The sequence below is a fragment of the Puntigrus tetrazona genome, chromosome 19, assembly GCF_018831695.1.
Source record: "Puntigrus tetrazona isolate hp1 chromosome 19, ASM1883169v1, whole genome shotgun sequence".
NCBI classification, from domain to species: Eukaryota; Metazoa; Chordata; class Actinopteri; order Cypriniformes; family Cyprinidae; genus Puntigrus; species Puntigrus tetrazona.
The window spans coordinates 18407720-18426245 of record NC_056717.1 but is presented as its reverse complement, the minus strand read 5'-3'; the positions used below and the strand labels follow the sequence as shown (position 1 = coordinate 18426245).

The following is an 18526-nucleotide window of genomic DNA, read 5'->3' as shown; positions in this document are numbered from 1 at the left end:
CAAGACTACAAGTCTTTTTATTGCCTCAAAGTAATATAGAAAGGTTGTGATAAACTTTGCCACTTTACTTTATATTTCCCTCTCAGTGTAAGAAATCATACAGAGTTAAACCTCACACGTCTAAATATATTCAGGGTGTCTGCTAAGCAAAATGAATCACATATGCTGTCTTATTTTTTAATGCACAATTTCGTAAATAAGCCAGGAAATACCTAAAACATTTGCAGCAGCACTTGTAACATTAAAAAAAAATGTAAAAGCATTTCCTGAAACCGTATTACTTATTTTTATTTGATACCACTTTACACGAGGTGGCCTTAACTGCTGTGTATTAACATTTCATTTGATACAATGCAGTTATCCTTAATAGCAAAAAATGTTTTATGAATACAATATGACCACAATAAGTACACAGTTAAAGCTGCCTATATATATATATATATATATATATATATATATATATATATATATATATATATATATATATATATATATATATATATATATACATTATAAGACTGGGATAACTTTTACTTTACTCTAAAATATATTTTACTCTATGTCAGAATACTACCGCAGCTCTCTAATCTAAAGTGGGGAAAGGTTTCAGCACTGGACAGCGACAAAGACCCACAATCTACACCAGCCAGAGTACATTTAGCAAAACAACATCTATATCCATCCACAAATCACGTGATTTTCTTCCCCGGGCTTTTACATGAAAGCATTTAACAGATGTTTGAATAATCTAAAGTATCTGGTCTGCATTAAAGTCTACTACGGCGTCTTAGGAGACAAGCATGATTCGCTAAAAGCTCTTGCTGGAAAACACCAAGGCATTATCGAAGTGCAGCAGCCATGACCATGGAAGCACAATGAGCATCTATATGTAACAAGGCTAATTTACAGCGAAACATAGGCCCGGCACTCATCGATAGATTGATATTACAGTGCCGCTTCAGTTTGTGAGTGCATGGCCATTGCTCTGAGCGGGCTGCTCTTCGGTCGTTTCAGCGGCTGGATCTTTAAAGCCTGTGTCTGAGCCAGGCAAACAGGCCGTCAACTCTTTGGTAATTTACAGATGGCAGCTATGAGCAGACAATGTAATTCACTGGGTTTTTCCATGGCAGCTTTCCACGAGTGTCGGCCTGGATGTAAAAGCCCTGCTGCTCGGAGATCGATCATTGAGGACATACCAACAGTGATACAGCATCTCTGAGTTTCAATTACAGCGTGCATCAAAACTGCTTCATGAAATAATATCTGAGACACTTTAAATCAAATAGCATTTTGATTGTATCAGATGGTGATATTGGGTACTTTGACATACACTATTGTAATGAATGGTTACCATATTAATGTAACATGATATTTACGCACTCTAAGGTAATTGAAGAAATACCACGGGGGCAGAATGGCTTTATTCACACCATGTAAGATTGAAGGTCATATTAGTTTAAAAAAATTGCACGATTAAATTAGATACAGGAGGAAAAAAACTAGCCCATGCAAACGTGTTCTTCTTATGAAGAAGTGACTTTTTTCCATTGACAGTGATCTCTAACTGAAAACTTAATACTGAATCAGTGCAGATTTCACATACAGTCTTCCAGAAAGACCATCTTCAGTTTAAAAACACACACACACAAAAAAAATAAATAAATAAAGGATGCGAACTTGATGGGTTCGTTAAATTATATTAGCCCGAATATAAACACTCGCATAATAATTAATGCAATAAATGCAACGCATTAAAATAAAACCAAACCCAGGTATAATAGAAAATTATAAGTGGGTATCCTCAAAATGTCCCTCCTGACATTCAAAACGCCAACAACAAAAAAGTACACTATTTCTTAGACGGTTGTTCTTTCCTTCTTTTTGGTGTCCTTATAAAAAGTCAGGCACAAGTTCAATTTCCTTTTATAGAAATCCGGTGTATTTAAAAAAAGAAATTCCATACAACAAGCTTACTCTTATATTAAATAACATAATAATTTGGAATTAATTTGCGCTTACCTTAAGCCAGGTACTTCATCGGTATATCCAGTGAATATTTAATATCATGCAGTGTTTATGATCGCACCTGGCACGGAATATCATTCACAGTATACCAGCATTAGCGATCCGAGAGAGCTATTAAACAAGCGGAACGTACCATCCCGACCTGAGGTAAAGGGGTGTGGATCCAACCACAACGAGGCCTGGTCTGAGTGAAGGATAAAAACACGGATGCGCTCCAAAAACAGACTGGGAACATTGCATATGCATCATGTGCGAGGGATTCATCGACAAAAAAAATGAAAGGAATTATTTCGATTATATTTATTATTTCATATGTGCATCTACGCTGCACTTCTATACTGCAAAGAGAAGAAAAACTCTAAAATAAATCACATTATAGCAAATATAAAAAGAATGAATGTAATAATTATTATTATTATGTTGTTTTTGTTGTTGTTGTTGTTGTGTTTATCCTTTTACTTATTTAAATTTGATTTGATTTTTAACAAAACTGTATAAAAGTCAGACTATTATTATGAAAAGCGGCTCAAGTTCAAGAACCCGGATATTGTTCATATACTGAGTTTCAGCAGCAGAGGTCTGCAAGTACGTTATTTATTCTCTATTCTATACGTTTTTATTCTGCCGGCGGTGTCTTGGGCATTTTTTGGTGTTAACGAATGTTAAAGAGCGTTTGACCTTAACATTGCTAAGAGGTACTAAATGCTTCTGCTTTTAATATCTATATCATTTGATTCAACCGATAATAGTTTTTTTACCTGATGATAGCACGTTAAACTGTTAACGTGCAATATCATTTTTTCTCATGATTAGGTTGCCCGGGCTGAATTATATGTATTAGTTATATATATTGTATATGTATATTTATATTTAAATAATTCATAAGTAATATAATAACTATATTATTTTAACTATATAATCCTCGTTACACATAAAAAAGATGTATTGCATTAAATTAAATTGACTAAAGTTAATGAACTAAACTAAAATTAATTTAAACTAAATTAGATAAAATTATTAGGTTTTTCTGCTCAGGATTATTGCAGGCCTACTGTATTTTTTTCTCTCTCTCTCTTTCTATGTAGGCAGAAATCACCAGCATGCACCGTCATTTTTTTAACAGCTTTCTAATTGCATTTCTGTGTTCAGGAGCTTAAGCCAGGTGAATGTTGGGAGTTCGAGCCCTGTTTGGCATCGGTCTTCTCGTGACGTCGCGAGGAGTCTCCGTCCTGACCCATACAGGAGCATGCGCGCGTGTTGCCAGCGACATCTACACTAAAGATCTCGCTCACAGACAGGCTTGCACCATGGCCAATACAATCAAGTACCTGGGGTGAGTGTGAACGCGCTGCATTTATTAATACCCCTATTGTCGCATGAGCACAAACGTGATCGTTTTTAATCTAATCTTTCTTTTGCAGCCAAGAAGAGGCTCAGCACATTGACGAGGAGCTGTTCAACGAGTACAGCTTCAGTGTGGATCAGTTAATGGAGCTGGCCGGTCTCAGCTGTGCCTCAGCTGTGTCAAAGGTGCATCTGACGCTCCACCGACATGCAGAAAGGATCAAATACATTAATACTCATTAAAAGTAGTTTTTGCTTCATAGGGCTATCCTGTGCAATCGCTGCTCAAGAGCACACCTAGAGTCCTGGTGATCTGTGGACCGGGAAATAACGGAGGCGATGGGTTGGTTTGTGCTAGACATCTCAAACTGTTTGTGAGTTTCGTCGTACTGAAAATAAACCATTGCTTCATTACACTTAATATTTCACGAAGGCGTATCGATTTTATTCATATTGCATGTGAATCTCCCAGGGATATGAGCCTTCCGTATTGTACCCAAAGCGCCCCAGCAAACAGCTGTTCCAGAATCTTACCACCCAGTGTGAGAAGATGGATATATCCTTCCTGACAGAGATGCCTGAGGTACTGCACAAACCCCAGCGGTCAATAACACATCTTTCACACCGTAGGGGGGCCAGATGTTTTTAGCCCTCATATGAGTTTCTCCTCCTCATTAATATATGATAAAATAACGTGCTAAATGCCACGAACGTACCAGCTGCTCAAGATATGCAAAAGCTGACATTTTAATGTTTCATATATTTTTTTTACCTTCATGCATGTGTGCTCTTACCTTATGCATATGTACTCTACTGACGTTTGGAATCGGTACGATTTTTTAACGTGATTTTATTTATTTAATATTAAGGATTTTTCAGAACAGATGCGTTACATTTACATTGTTGCAAAAAAAAAAAAGTTTGTTAGATAATATTAGTTAACAACATTAGCAAACATGAACTGAGAATGAACAGTGCTTCTACGGCATTTACTCATATTAGTTCATATTAATTTCGCCATTTGCTAATGCATTATTAAAATCAGAAGTTGTGTTTGTTAACATTAGTTAATGCAATGTGAACGAACATGAATGAACTGTATTTTCATTAACATTAACAAAGATGAATAAACACCGTAATAAATGGTCATATGTAATACATTGCTCATTGTTTGTTCATGTTAGTAATACTAGCTTAATACACCTTATTGTACTTAAGTGTTACCAAAGTATTAGTTTTAACAAACATATCAGCAGTACAACTATTATTGTACCAACTATATTATTACTCTATTTTTTATTAAGTAATTTGATTAAATAAATGCAACTTGTGAGCAAAATCGTTTTTTTTTTTTTTTTTTTTTTTTTTCAAAATCATGTTTCTTACAAGCCTAAACTTTTGAAGAGCAGCGCATGTGTTTGCTGTGCGCACTAGTAACATGCATTTGCCAATCATGCTGTCTTCAGGCTGATGTGATTGATGAAGTGTATAATTTGGTGGTGGACGCCATCTTTGGATTCAGTTTTAAGGGTGCTGTGCGAGAGCCTTTCGGCGACATCCTCTCCCAGCTGAAGAAGATAACCGTGCCCATTGCTAGCGTTGACATACCTTCAGGTGACAGCACGCACGTCCCACCGAGCAAGAAATATTCGTTGACTTACCTGCAATCTAAGAGTTTTAGTAGACAAAATCGTTCTGATTAGCATTTAACGAGCCATTATAAAATGCCTGGTAACAGTACAATGATAAACGACTTCTGCTTTTGTCATTCGTTTTATTTGATAGGTTGGGATGTGGAGAACGGCTGTCCTGACGGGATTCAGCCTGACATGCTCATCTCCCTCACGGCCCCTAAGAAAGCAGCCAATCACTTCAAAGGACGCTACCACTTCCTGGGAGGACGCTTCGTTCCTCCTGCGCTTGAGCAGAAGCACCAACTGAATCTGCCTCAATACCCGGGCACTGACTGTGTTTATCAGCTGAACTGAGCATTAAGCCCTTCAACTCCTTTTTGTGCGTTTGATTAAAACAACTACAATAACTGTAGATATGGATTAATCGGCATCAGTCAGCAATTGTGCAACTGCTTATTGCCGAGCATTGTTTCAGAATGTTTCGGAGGAATCGCTCTAGTTAGTTATGTCTGAATTTATAAAAGTATCAAATTAAAATGGATATTTAGGTTTTGACGTTTGACAAAGCCTGAATAATTACTGCATCATTGTTTCGTGTTTTAATATAATAGCGTTACATAATTACATGCGGAAACATGAAACATACCACGTGGCATAAAAATACAAAAATAAATAAAATATGTTGCTGTAGTTTTAAAACAACACTTTTTTTTTTAATGCCTGAATAAGGTCTTAGTTTCAGTTAATATGACGAATTTGGCAGACTGTAGAGTTTCTTCCCGTTGGTGTAATGAAAAGATCTCACCGTTTTGGAAAATAAATGAAAAATTAATATTTCTTAAAAATCCTTAATATTCTTTCTATATGAAATGTGTAAGTGTAAAAATGTATCGTAGATCATCCCAAGATATTATTTACTTTGTTCAATAATTGAATGGCCTATATTTTTATCTGTAATTTATATACCCGAAGTCTGCACAGAAATGTCAATTTTGTTCATTTCCCACCATATAAAAAACTTTATAATATTTTATAATAACTTTATAATACAGCACAACCCGTTTGAGTTTCATTCGAAGTCATTTGAATTCACTTCTAGTCATAATTGCCAAAAACAAGCCTTATGTTACATTAACAGTACCATCCGTTTACATCAGGGTTCCTCAAATCCTGAGTTCAGGTGTGTTTGATTAGAGTAAGAGCTGAACTCCAGATTTGAGAATCCCTGGTTTACATATTTTAAAAAGTAAAAAAAAAAAAAAAAGAAGCTGCAAAAAAACCCATTTTGCTTAATGATACGACGTCCACTGAGGTTCAAGTGTGCAGAAAAGTCTTTGTTTTGCTCTTGATGTTTATTCATCTGCTCAGGAGCTTTTACAGCAGGACCGTCTCTCCTCATTAAACTCGCTGGAGGGGCCCAGAGTCACCGCGCTGATCGAGCCTCTGGTGACCTCTTTACTAGCAACTTTCTTGTGTATTGCTGATGAAGGAAACATAAATGAACGCTGTGTTTATGCACTGTATTATGCTCACCAAGACTTCATTTATGGGATCAAAAATATTAAAGATTTAACTATTACAGCTTAAAAGAACTAAATAAATAATAAAATAATTTCTGAAGAATCGCGTGACACTAAATAATAAGTAATGTATATAAGTAATGATGAGGAAATATATACATTTCAATAACAGTATATTTTATAATATTACTGTTTTTGCTGTATTTTTGATTAAATGAGGGCAGCCTTAATGAACAAACTGCAGATGTCTTTTAAAAAATGGTAATTATTCCAAACTTTTTGCATAAATCCTATAAATCACACTCTGCTTCCAAGTTAATCAATGACTTAAAGTAAAAAGCAAACTCACCTGTTAAAACTTCAAGGAAGGCAGATTCGACATTAGTTGACTCTAATGCAGACGTCTCCATGAAAAGTAAGCCTTTGGCCTCTGGTTTTTTAAAAAAATGAACCATAAAATAGAATTACAATAATGGAAAGCTCATTCAAAAACCCTTCTTTCTTACGGTGAGCACAAAATACAATATTATGGAGAATATCTAAACGACATTAGAGCCCACTGACGTTCATTGTACAGGCAAAAACAAAATGTAAACGTCATCTTTGCTGTCAGACTCCAGTCCTGTAGAGCCCCTGCCTGTAAGTTTCTAGTAATCCTGAAGACCTTGATTAGCTGGTTCAGGCTTGTTTAATTAGGTTTGGAGCAAAACCGTGCAGAAGAGTGGACCTTCGGGAACTCGATCTACACATCCCTGATTGAAGGGCTTAAATGTCTAGAACAAAGTCATGAAATGCATCGATACCTGCGTAGTCCTTGGCCTCCTCTGTTGGCACAGTGCGTACGTTTCCCAGGTCGCTTTTATTTCCCACAAGCATGACCACTATGTGAGGATCAGCGTGATCGTACAGCTCCTTCAGCCATCGCTCCACGTTCTCATACGTCAGGTGCTTGGTGACGTCATAAACCAGCAGCGCACCCACGGCTCCTCTGTAATACCTACAAGAGCCATAATACTCATTATTACAAACAGGAAGTGGACTTCGGCTCACATTGGACGCCATGATTCATTATCTTGTTCACAATGAGGAAAAAGGTTTTTTTCATAACCTTAACAAAAGGCATAATTTTAAATCACACTACCGTTGAAAAGTTTTATTCAGAGGTTTATAATAAAACTAATTTCATAGAAATTATATTTATATTATATTACAATTATCTTTCCTATTTAACAACGAATCCTGAGAAAAGTTATACAATAGTACACAAACTCTATTTAGTATTTAGAATAGTAATAAGAAATGTTTCTTGTGCATTAAAATGAAGAATCATGTAAAGACTGGTGTAATGACTATGAAAAGCCAGCTTTGCATCAGAGTAATAAATTACGCTTTAATTACTATTTAAAATATATAAAAAAGCAAAAATAGTGTAATTTTGATCAAATAAATCTGCATAACGGACAAAAAGCAAACGAAACGCAAATTCCTACACGCTCAGAAAGAAAGGTACAAAAGCTGTCACTGGGGCAGTAACTATTCAAAAGGCATACTTTTGTACCTATTAGATTCAAATATGTACATTTTAAGTACTAATATGTACCTTTAAGATACCCAGATGGTCTCTTTAGGTACAAACATGTGTCTGCTGTAAAGGTTTATTATTAAAAGTGCAAATGTTAGTCTTGAGGCAGCTTTTTGAAGGAATTCATTCCAGTTCATAATTTGCTCTCATGATAAACATATTATATAATAATATAATAAATACTTACAATACAATATACCTATATGTGTAGTTGTGGCTCTCAAAAAGTAATTTGGATGCACTTTAAAATGTATGAACGTTACTAAGTAAAATCTCAAACCGGTGACAAACGATTTATCTAAATAGCTAAAGAGCGGTCTAAGTATTTGTCAGGGCAACTGTAGATGTCAGTCACATGTCAGTTATACTTTTAACTGTTTGCTAGACTAAAAAAGGAGTGGTTCTGGGTGTGATGCTAAACCAGTCATTACGAATTCCACAGCTGGCATTATCCTAAATAACGCGAACACGCATAGATTAGGTGTATCCTTAGGATTGAAGAATATATATTTTGAGATGAGGAAATGAGTTACTCACGCCGAGGTAATCGCTCTGTAGCGCTCGAGACCGGCCGTGTCCCAGATCTGGGCCTTGATGGTAATACTATCCACTTGAATGGAGCGAGTGCTGAATTCCACTCCAATGGTTGTACGGCTGTCATGATTGAATTCGTTTTTGGTGAATCTGGATAGCAGGTTGCTCTTTCCAACCCCCGATTCCCCAATTAAAACAACTGAAAGACAAGGTTTTTTTTTAGCTCACTTTAATTGATTGACTTTTTATTCTAATTCACAAAAGGAACACAATTCATGCCATTAATAGGAAGGAGGCTGGCAAGACAAACTAACCAATTTTGCTAAAGGTTATTATTATTATTGTCATTCAGGCTGATAAAAATCTGATCTCCAGTAAAGTGATTCGAACTTACCTTTGAAGACAAAGTTGTAGGCTAAATCTGTCCCCATGTTCACCCTAGCAGTAATGCGTCAGTCTGCGTGTAGTGCTTACGTGTTGCTCTAGCTCGAAATCCGCTGGGAGGAGAAAAGCAGATGCTCAGGTTTCCGAAAAGCTTTATCAATCCATTCTCGTGCTGATCTAAAGGCAGATTCCACACGGCCAGACTCTTCTTTGAGACAGTTGGGGTGGGAGAGCAGGTGAAACAGGTAGAACGGCTGACACGCAATGGGAGTGACTTCACCCTCTCACACAAAACTGTTAAATCACAGCTCTTTCGCTGTCCAGCAGCACATAAACCAGCAGACCAGACACACAGAGCCGTGAACCCACTGCTGAACAGCTCCTGTAAACATAAAATAAGGGGATTTACTTAATGTGCCTATAAGCAGGGCTGTGCTATTTCAATACAATTTTTATGTAAATTAGGCTGGTAAATCATGTAGCAGTTACATGTCAGAGTTTTTGAGTATATACAGCTTGTGGTTAACTTATTGTTTAGGTGACCATAAGAGCATTTTGAAAACACAAGGAACCGATGTTATACACCGATCGGTCTGCACGCAAACAAAGCCAAAACCTAGATGCTTTAGGCTATATAGATTCCTGGCCCAGATGCGTCCAAATGGCTCTTATGGCCACCCTATATTAAAAAACCGGACTATTTTGTTACTTATAAACAATGCCACAGGTGTCCAGACCTGATATAGCGCTCCATTTAACGAGCTTTAGCAATATTAAAAGCAAAGATTAAGCGATGGGACAACAAAAACGAGCAAAGGACGCGGTATAGCGTTAAACAGCCGCAAAAACGATAACGTTCGTCCTCCTGTCCTGTAGGAGGCAGCACCGCGCAGACGCGGCGCCGTTGAGTTGTATTGAGTCGCGAATCAGAGGAAAGCGAATCACTTCCGTCGGGACACACGCCGGGTTCATCATGGCGGCGGGACCGATTTCAGAACGAAATCAAGGTAAATCTTACTAAATATAATCTCGTATGGATAATTTAACGCAATCTGTTTGCAAAAAGAGAAGTATTACAGAACTACGGGAAGGTTTAAGCTTTTGATATCGTCTCGATTTGCCGCGTGTCGCTTACTTCCATTCATTCAAATACGCTTGCTAAAAGCAAATAACAAAGAAAAGTTTTGCTTTTAATTCAGGTGAAGTGTATCAAACTAATATAACATAATATATACATATAATTAATATTAGTAGAGGAAGCAATAATCAAAATAATGAGTGTTTAATTATTTGATAAATGCTTTGTATCTAGTGTTCATTTTTAGCATTTATTTTTCTCAGATGCCACCGTATATGTCGGTGGTCTTGATGAGAAGGTCTCTGAACCTTTGTTATGGGAGCTTTTCCTGCAAGCTGGTCCTGTTGTAAACACACACATGCCCAAAGACAGAGTAACAGGACAACATCAGGGTGAGTTACCTTATCTTTGAGCCTTCAGAGGGATAAAACCTCTACCGTTTGCATGCTTTTAAATTGAGATTTCCCTTCGTTCTTCAGGTTACGGCTTTGTGGAGTTCCTCAGCGAAGAGGATGCAGACTACGCCATAAAGATCATGAACATGATCAAACTTTACGGCAAACCCATACGAGTAAACAAGGCTTCGGCTCACAACAAGAACCTTGACGTCGGCGCCAACATCTTCATCGGCAACTTAGACCCCGAGATTGACGAGAAACTGCTTTATGACACTTTCAGCGCTTTCGGCGTGATCCTGCAGACGCCGAAGATCATGCGAGATCCAGACACGGGCAACTCGAAGGGTTATGCTTTTATCAACTTCGCAAGTTTTGACGCCTCCGATGCAGCTATCGAAGCCATGAATGGGCAGTATCTCTGCAATCGGCCCATCACGGTGTCTTACGCCTTTAAGAAAGACTCAAAGGGCGAAAGGCACGGTTCGGCTGCAGAGCGCCTCCTGGCCGCCCAGAATCCGCTTTCACAGGCCGATCGACCCCATCAGCTTTTCGCAGATGCTCCTCCACCTCCCACCATTCCTACTCCGGTCATGACCGCCCTGGGAACAGGGATTCCTATGCCAGGTCAGTTAAAGAGAAAGTGGCTCAAAACTAATGTCACTGCTCACTCACGTCATTCCATCTTTGAAACCCACATTTTTCATTTTTAATGAATCCTTTACAAATATGTTTACAAATATTTATTTCTTATTGGGTCTTTTTGTGTCTAAATTGTACATTTCTCTTACAGGAATGCCACCTCCTGGTGCTTTTCCACCTGTTCCTCCTCCTGGCACAATGCCTCATGGGATGCCACCCAGTATGGGCATGCCTCCTGCACCAGGTACTCCTTCATCACAGGGTGGAGGTGGAGGGCCCCCACCGGGGCCCCCGCCCTTCCCTCCCGGAGGAATGAATCCACCGGGAATGCCGCCCATGCCCATGCCTCCGTCAGGACCTCCAGGAATGGTGCCTCCCCCACCTGGTCCGCCTGGATCTTCTCAACAAAGAGCACCACCTCCACCTGGCATGCCTCCTCCACCCATGGGTGTCCCTCCCAGAGGACCGTTTGGTCCCCCAATGGGTATGTGTTTTGAAGTAGTGCCTCATTGTGCTTTTAAACGGAAATTAAATAGACGTAATGCAATAATTCCTATCTTATTTTACAGGTCCACCGATGCATCCAGGCATGAGGGGACCTCCTCCACCAATGCCACCTCCAGGTTATGGTGCCGGTCCACCCAGACCTCCACCCTTTGGCTTTCAGAGAGGGCCTCCCTTACCACCACGACCTCCAGCACCACCGAGGGGTCCAGTGAGAGCGCCAATGCCCCCATAAACCCCAATGTGAAGACCTTTTTTCAGAAGCTTTTTTTTACGTTCTGTACTTTGATAGATGGTTCTCTTGCTTCTTTGTATACCGATTTCTTAATTTTGGTTAATGTACTTATTCAGGATTAGCAAGAATAAACAATTTTATATAACCGTGTGTCATTTTATTATAGCAATGTTGCTGAAAATAATTTACAGAAATAAATTAGCCTACATTTTAAAGTATGTTAACGTAAACCTACGTTTAATTTGATCAGAGAAATGCAGCCTTGGTGAAAAGAGACTTTAAATGTAATCTTATTCACCCCAAATTTTATTGCCGTCATGTGCAGAATGTTCCTTGACCGGGTTGTCTGTGACTCGAGCAACAGAAAACGTACGCAAAAGCAAAGATGATCGCTGTAATATTTTTAATCAAAAATAAGTCAAAAGCTTTATACATCACTTAAGCACATAACAAGTGGGGGGAAAACTCTAAGATCAAGATTTTGCATTTACACCCAATTTAGATCCATGAACTTGCAGTGCCAGTATATCACTGCGGCTCATGTTTACAACGCGTTTACAAAAAATTCATAATTTTATGAATAATTACATAATTCCTATGAGAGACGTTTATGCATCTCAGCTGTTTAAAGGTACGTTAAACAACTGAGGTTCCGACACTTGCGTCCTTCACGAACATCATTTACTGCCGACGTTGAAGTCACTTCTGATCCGGCCATGTATTGCAGATGTTAGATACACATCCCAGAACTCAGGGAGGTCACATTATAAAACACAAACCTGATACTGGATTTAGACTTTTTTTTACATTTGTGAAAGCTTTTTGCTTTGTCACTGTTCACAAGAGCTCTCAACTTAAGATTTAAAAGTAATTAAACATATACATAGACGAAGAAAGAAATACAAGTTACGCAAGGAATGTGAGCTAAACGTTCAATTAATGGGAATTATGTTTATACCCACTGGAACAAATACCATAAATGCAATAATTCACATAGAATCCTTTATGACCGAAAACTAAACATGACCAAAAGGCACTTTAAATTGACCTTGAAAATTGTCAGACAGAAAAATAACATTGCCTACAGATCAAATTCTCGAAATAGGTGCATTATTTTACTTCCAATGCATAGAACATAACGCTGCTGTATTCTGAGATGAAGCTTCACTGTTTATTTACAAGCGACTAAACTGTCCGAATAAGGCAGCTACATTTCTAAGGGAGCTCAAAAACATAGTTTGCAAAGAGTTCCATCCTGAGTGAACCTTTTCCAGCTGTTTCGGAGAGCCCCATCTAGGACAAATCAGGGGTGACCACTTTTTAAGGACACTACAGATTACAGACCCCCAGAAAAAAAAAAAAAAAAATCATCTTCCCTGGTTGTGTGTGTGTGTGTGTGTGTGTGTGCATATGATGCACATTGTGGTTGTTTCTTTGTGAACTCTCATTTAACGCAAGAAACATTAACCTGAACAGAACAAGAAAATAAATTACAAAAAAAGGACTTAACTGCTCCCCCCCCAAAAAAATGATCGAAACGAACCAAAGGAAAACCGTGCTGATGCACTCTTTGGTTGCTTGAGCACCGAGTCCAACGTCGTCTTGGGTTTTTTAGGAAATGACTTCGGTGTGACCTACCGTGGCTTCCACTAAAGTTATCTGCTCGTCCGCAGAGTCGATCTCTTCTGTTTTGATGACTACGCCGCCTTCTGAAAACATGACTACTTCCTCTTCTCCCTCCGTTGTTTCTTCGATTCCGACCTCTTCCTGCACAAACACCACGTGCTCCTGGTCCAGGGCCATGGTGCCGTTGCTCTGTCCGTTTTCCATGGCTTCCAGTTTCATGCGGTACTCCTCGGCTTCCTGCTCTTTGCGGAGCAGCTGCTGACGATAGGCTTGAGCTTTCCTGTTAGCTTCCTGTAACTGCCACTGGAGATGCTCCTGAAGATTGTAGATAAGATAAAGATGGGGCGGGGTGATTTTTAACATCTGGAGGTGTATCAACATGCGACAGTGCATTTGGTAACACTTTATTTTAAGCTGTCAGAATATTCAATTAGTATTTCTCAGTCCTTCATTGCATGATTACACTTTACCAATAACACCTTAAAATAAAGTATAACCGTAATTTTTTATTTTTTGCATCTAGTTAGACTTACTGTTTCACCGGTCTCTGCATTATTGGATGAAACTTCAACTTTTCTTTTACGGGCAGGAGGTTCGCAGTCATCCACCACTTCCTCTGTGATTTGATTGGATTGGACTGCCAACACTAATGACAAAAAAATTAAAACAAGTAATAATAAAACAATTTTAATGACAAAGTATAAGATTATGTATACTCCTAGAAATGAACTAATTCAGAAAGCATTCAGTTGTTCAGGGTTTTATTATTATTATTATTATTATTTCAAATGGTTTTCTTTTGAACTTTCTATTGATAAAGAATTCCTGAAAAATGTTTTTCAAAATCAAACATAAGAAATATTTCCTGAATACTTTGTGACACTAAAGACATTCAAATTAAAATGAAAGATTTTAATTACATTTCAAAATATATTCAAGTAGAGGTTATTATTTATAATTATTATTATTGTTATTTTAAATATTAGTGCTGTCAAACAACTAATCTCAATTAAACCACGTCCAAAATAAAAGTATTTGTTTTTTACATAATGTGTGTGTGTGTACCGTATACACACAGAGCATATATATTTTACACTTTTTTTATGTGTACATACTTATATTCATATAAATATATGAATATATTTATTTTATAAATGTAACATTGATTAAAAACATATTATATTATATAAGTGTATGTGTATTTAAATATACACAAAAATACACAGTACACTTATTACAACTTTTATTTTTGATGTGATTGAGTTTAATTGCTTGACAGCACTAGACTAATTATTAGTTACCATTTTACTTTTTTGACTAAAGGTACTCTGAAACATACAACAGCATTTGAGTGTGACAAAAAAAGAAAAAAAACAAATACTGCATTGAAAGAAATGTAACAATACTGTAATTTCTTCCTCCAGAAATTACCTTTATTCTTAAAATATTCAGCCTTGTATTTCTACGTCTACTACTTCGAAATATTATGACTTAAATCTCACAATGCTACACCTATATTCTTATAATTTAAAATTTTACTCATCTTATTTTGTCTTTATTCTCAAACCTACGAACCCCAAACTACTCATTAATCTTAACCTGTAACATGAAAAAAGTTCTCTTCAAAATCCAAAGCAAGTCCTACCTTGTCGTCCATCCTGCATTGTGACAAAGAACGGTTGGCCGAGTCCATTCGTCTGCAGATTTCCATGTTGATCTGTTAATATGGTTATGACCCTCTGACCCGATTCGTTCACCACTTGCTGAATACTCGAGTCCAAGGCACTGACAGCAATGGCCTCCTCTGTGTCACCTAAACATCAAGCGAAACCAGAAAGAAAAAAAACGAAGCAGTTTTAATTACTTTTTTTATTATTATACCATTCCATGCTTATTTTCCGGTCAATATATCGTACCCGAGCTGGTTTTGATCAAGTCAGTGAGGTTGACGACCCCCCCCTGGATGTTTGGGACGCCCTGAATGATAAACTGTGGGGTGGAGCTGCCGTTTATGATCGACGCTTCGGCGTTCCTGTTCACCTGATTCTGCATTCCCTCCTACAACACACGAAGAGGATTTAACAGCTTTTCTGAAACGCCTCCGCCGTGCTTCCCGCGAGCACAACAAACCTGCAGCAGCTGCATAAGTTCGCCGTGCTGTATGTCGACAGCGATGTCGAAAGCCGATTTGTCAAACTTGCTGAGGGCGTGCACATCAGCGCCATGTTTGATCAACAGCTCTGCGACGTTGTGATGGCCGTGCTGGGCTGCCCAATGAAGAGCCGTCATCTTCAACATGTCCTTGGCGTTGATGTCGGCGCCGCTCTAAAACATAAAAAGGACATTTGAGAGACTTGCATCGGCCTCCTTAGCTAACAAACCGAGATTAGGAATATACTTAGTGCGTTAAAAAAAGCGTAACAATAGATTTGTCTTACCCTGATTAATAAATCCACAATGACCTCATGGCCCTCTGTGGCTGCCATGTGCAGTGGGGTCCTGTCCACTTTGGTTCGGGCATCTCTGCTGACACCCGCCCTCAGCAGCACTTCAGCAGTAGAGTAATGACCATGCTGGGCTGCTAAATGTAATGGAGATGTTCCAAGCTGTAGAAAACGTTTGAGGACAAACAAATGAAAATACGCCAGAAGCAGTGAGTGCGCATGCATATACATCTACGCAAAAAAAAATTCCTGATACTTCCATTTTTTTTTTTTTTTTTAATATATCATGTTACAGAGCACCACAAAACCAGTCTTAAGTTGCTGGCATATATTTGTAGCAATAGCCAAAAAAATACACTGTATTTGTCAAAATGATAGATTTTTCTTTTATGCCCACAATCATTACGATATTAAGTAAAGATCATGTTCCATGAAGATATTCTGTAAACTTTATACTGTAAATATATTATTTAATTTTTGATTAGTAACATGCATTGCTAAGAACTTAATTTAAACAACTTTAAAAGGTGATTTTCTCAGCAGATTCCAGAAACAAATCTAAGATAAATCTAAGAGAGCAATGTAAGAGAAGAAAGAGTGTACTAGCAACAATTCAAAGTCTGAAAATTAACCTTCTAAACAATCTGTTACTTTTTAGTTCATTTTATAAACATTTAAAAGCTTATTATTATATATATATATATATATATATATATATATATATATATATATATATATATATATATATATATATAGAGAGAGAGAGAGAGAGAGAGAGAGAGAGATATAGAACAAATGCAAATTACTATAGAAAATGTCTATGACAAATAATTTTTAAGGCAACTATTAACTGCTTAATGTGAAGGCCAAGCATAATAATATATAACACTACTGATAACGTGACTAACCCAGTCTGTAGTGAACGGTGCTCCGTTGGCCATCAGCGTCCTGACCTGCGTCATCATGACCGTTCGAGCTGCTTCTAAAAGACGCTTTCCCAAATCCACCAACGACATCTACGCAAAAGACAGACATTAAAAATATCATAATGATAATAAAACTAATATTTTAGTGCTGTCAAATAATTAATCATGATTAACTGCATCCAGAATAAAAGTTTTTGTTTCATATATATATATATATATATATATATATATATATATATATATATATATATATATATATACGGATATGTATATTGATATATTTTTTTTTACATTAAATATATTTACATATACATGTTGTATGGGTGTGTATTTATATATACATTTTACAAAGTACATGGACATATTATATAAACAAACCTTTATATTGGATGACAGAACTAATATTACATGATGATGATGCTTATGTATAAATCTATCAGAGATATATTGGAATGGGGAAATTTTGATCTGCCACTGACAAATAATAAGATTCAAGCCTAGGATTCATATACTGACTGACTAAATGTACGTTTGATTAGTAATGAGGCGTTAACCACATTAGGAGAGCACAGTTACGAAAAAGACCTACATATTTACATGCATATATGCTTCATTCACGTTTCAGAGGCTAAAAAAACCGTTACAATATGACCAGCTCAAAGATATCTGTACTTTGTATTTCAACTCTCCGCATCGACCCAGAATCTAACGTCCACTGATTCAGCCGCGCCGTCTGCGTGCATTTTTCCTCAGGCGTTTAAAAACACACACTATTGGGCGGTAACCGGCTGAATAACGCACTTGCATCAGTGGGTAAATATCTAAAAAGCGATGTTAAAGCTCGTATTTTACATGCCAAAACTCATGTGCCATGTGGAGTCAAATACAGAGCCGAGCTGATCACACACATCCTCCATCGGCGCCACCAAACGGTGCGATCTGGGCATATTAAACTCACCTTTACACCTTGCCTGTCGGACGTACGTTGCGTGATGTTAAAGCGCTATATGGTTTTTCCTGCTGTATTTCTCAACTGGCTGAAGATAAACATGTCTGTGTGTTTAAAGCGCATTCAGATATGGCGGCTGCTTTAACCCCGGAAATAAAAGTAAAGCCGTTCGGACCACGTGGACGCGTCTCAAAACCTAGAGAGCTGCCCACGCAGACAGCATGCCTGTGGAGCTCAAAAGTGCTGACTAGGTAGGCAGCTCACTTGGTATTGAGTCAGAGGCAATTTAACTGTATAAATATGTATTTTTTAATTATGTATTATGCCTATAAGTTGTCATTGTATACAAATTGTACGTTTACTTGTTTATTATATATACACATATGGTGTTGGCAAAATTTTAAGGTAAGATGTGCAAATTTTCTGGCATTTTTATTGTTTTTTAACTAACTACTGAGTTTTAGAAATTAAGCCGTTATCTTAAGGGTGGTATAAATAAATAACATTGCTTGGTGTAATATTTAAAATTCAATATATTTAATATTTAATATAAAAACTCTAAAAGCAGTTTAATGATTTCCTGCTACTCAGTTGCGTTCCAAAACACCTGTGTTCATCAACAGACGAAACCACTGGTGAAAAACACACGAGTATTAAAAACCAAAATGCATAATCTCGCCCAAAATCTGCTTTAAGTTTGAGTT

The 18526-nt window shown here is 37.5% G+C and overlaps 5 protein-coding genes across 7 annotated transcripts in view; 2 read left to right on the top strand and 3 right to left on the bottom strand.

The window, feature by feature from the left end:
* The window catches only part of oxr1b (oxidation resistance 1b), a 42897-nt gene extending 40748 nt beyond the window's left edge, over window positions 1–2149 (bottom strand). For both annotated transcript variants that reach the window (XM_043218265.1, XM_043218266.1), the window contains exon 1: window positions 2020–2149. The gene's annotated coding sequence lies outside the window, so the exon portion shown is untranslated. The remainder of the gene's footprint in view (window positions 1–2019) is intronic.
* A 404-nt stretch (window positions 2150–2553) lies between these two features.
* naxe (NAD(P)HX epimerase) lies at window positions 2554–5587 on the top strand. 2 transcript variants are annotated; one of them, XM_043218453.1, is made up of 7 exons: window positions 2554–2610; window positions 3175–3358; window positions 3447–3555; window positions 3633–3743; window positions 3842–3952; window positions 4836–4983; window positions 5155–5587. In XM_043218453.1, exons 2-7 carry the CDS (start codon window positions 3192–3194, stop codon window positions 5355–5357), a joined length of 849 nt encoding a protein of 282 aa, XP_043074388.1. In that variant the 5' UTR covers window positions 2554–2610; window positions 3175–3191; the 3' UTR covers window positions 5358–5587. The 2 variants fall into 2 exon arrangements, with proteins under 2 accessions (XP_043074388.1, XP_043074387.1); XM_043218452.1 differs by having other exon boundaries at window positions 2569–2720.
* Window positions 5588–9234, bottom strand: rab25a (RAB25, member RAS oncogene family a). The gene is made up of 5 exons (XM_043218454.1): window positions 9034–9234; window positions 8643–8838; window positions 7327–7520; window positions 6873–6953; window positions 5588–6483 (listed from the first exon to the last, which is right to left on the bottom strand). Exons 1-5 carry the CDS (start codon window positions 9068–9070, stop codon window positions 6368–6370), a joined length of 624 nt encoding a protein of 207 aa, XP_043074389.1. The 5' UTR covers window positions 9071–9234; the 3' UTR covers window positions 5588–6367.
* A 708-nt stretch (window positions 9235–9942) lies between these two features.
* sf3b4 (splicing factor 3b, subunit 4) lies at window positions 9943–12022 on the top strand. Its single transcript, XM_043216995.1, has 5 exons — window positions 9943–10030; window positions 10365–10493; window positions 10581–11123; window positions 11290–11622; window positions 11708–12022. The coding sequence occupies exons 1-5, from the start codon at window positions 9997–9999 to the stop codon at window positions 11875–11877; spliced, it is 1209 nt and encodes a 402-aa protein (XP_043072930.1). The 5' UTR covers window positions 9943–9996; the 3' UTR covers window positions 11878–12022.
* A 236-nt stretch (window positions 12023–12258) lies between these two features.
* On the bottom strand, window positions 12259–17966 carry gabpb2a (GA binding protein transcription factor subunit beta 2a). Its single transcript, XM_043218477.1, has 8 exons — window positions 17832–17966; window positions 16856–16963; window positions 15942–16109; window positions 15634–15828; window positions 15420–15561; window positions 15149–15316; window positions 14037–14149; window positions 12259–13818 (listed from the first exon to the last, which is right to left on the bottom strand). The coding sequence occupies exons 2-8, from the start codon at window positions 16961–16963 to the stop codon at window positions 13489–13491; spliced, it is 1224 nt and encodes a 407-aa protein (XP_043074412.1). The 5' UTR covers window positions 17832–17966; the 3' UTR covers window positions 12259–13488.
* Between the last annotated feature and the right edge of the window lie 560 nt (window positions 17967–18526).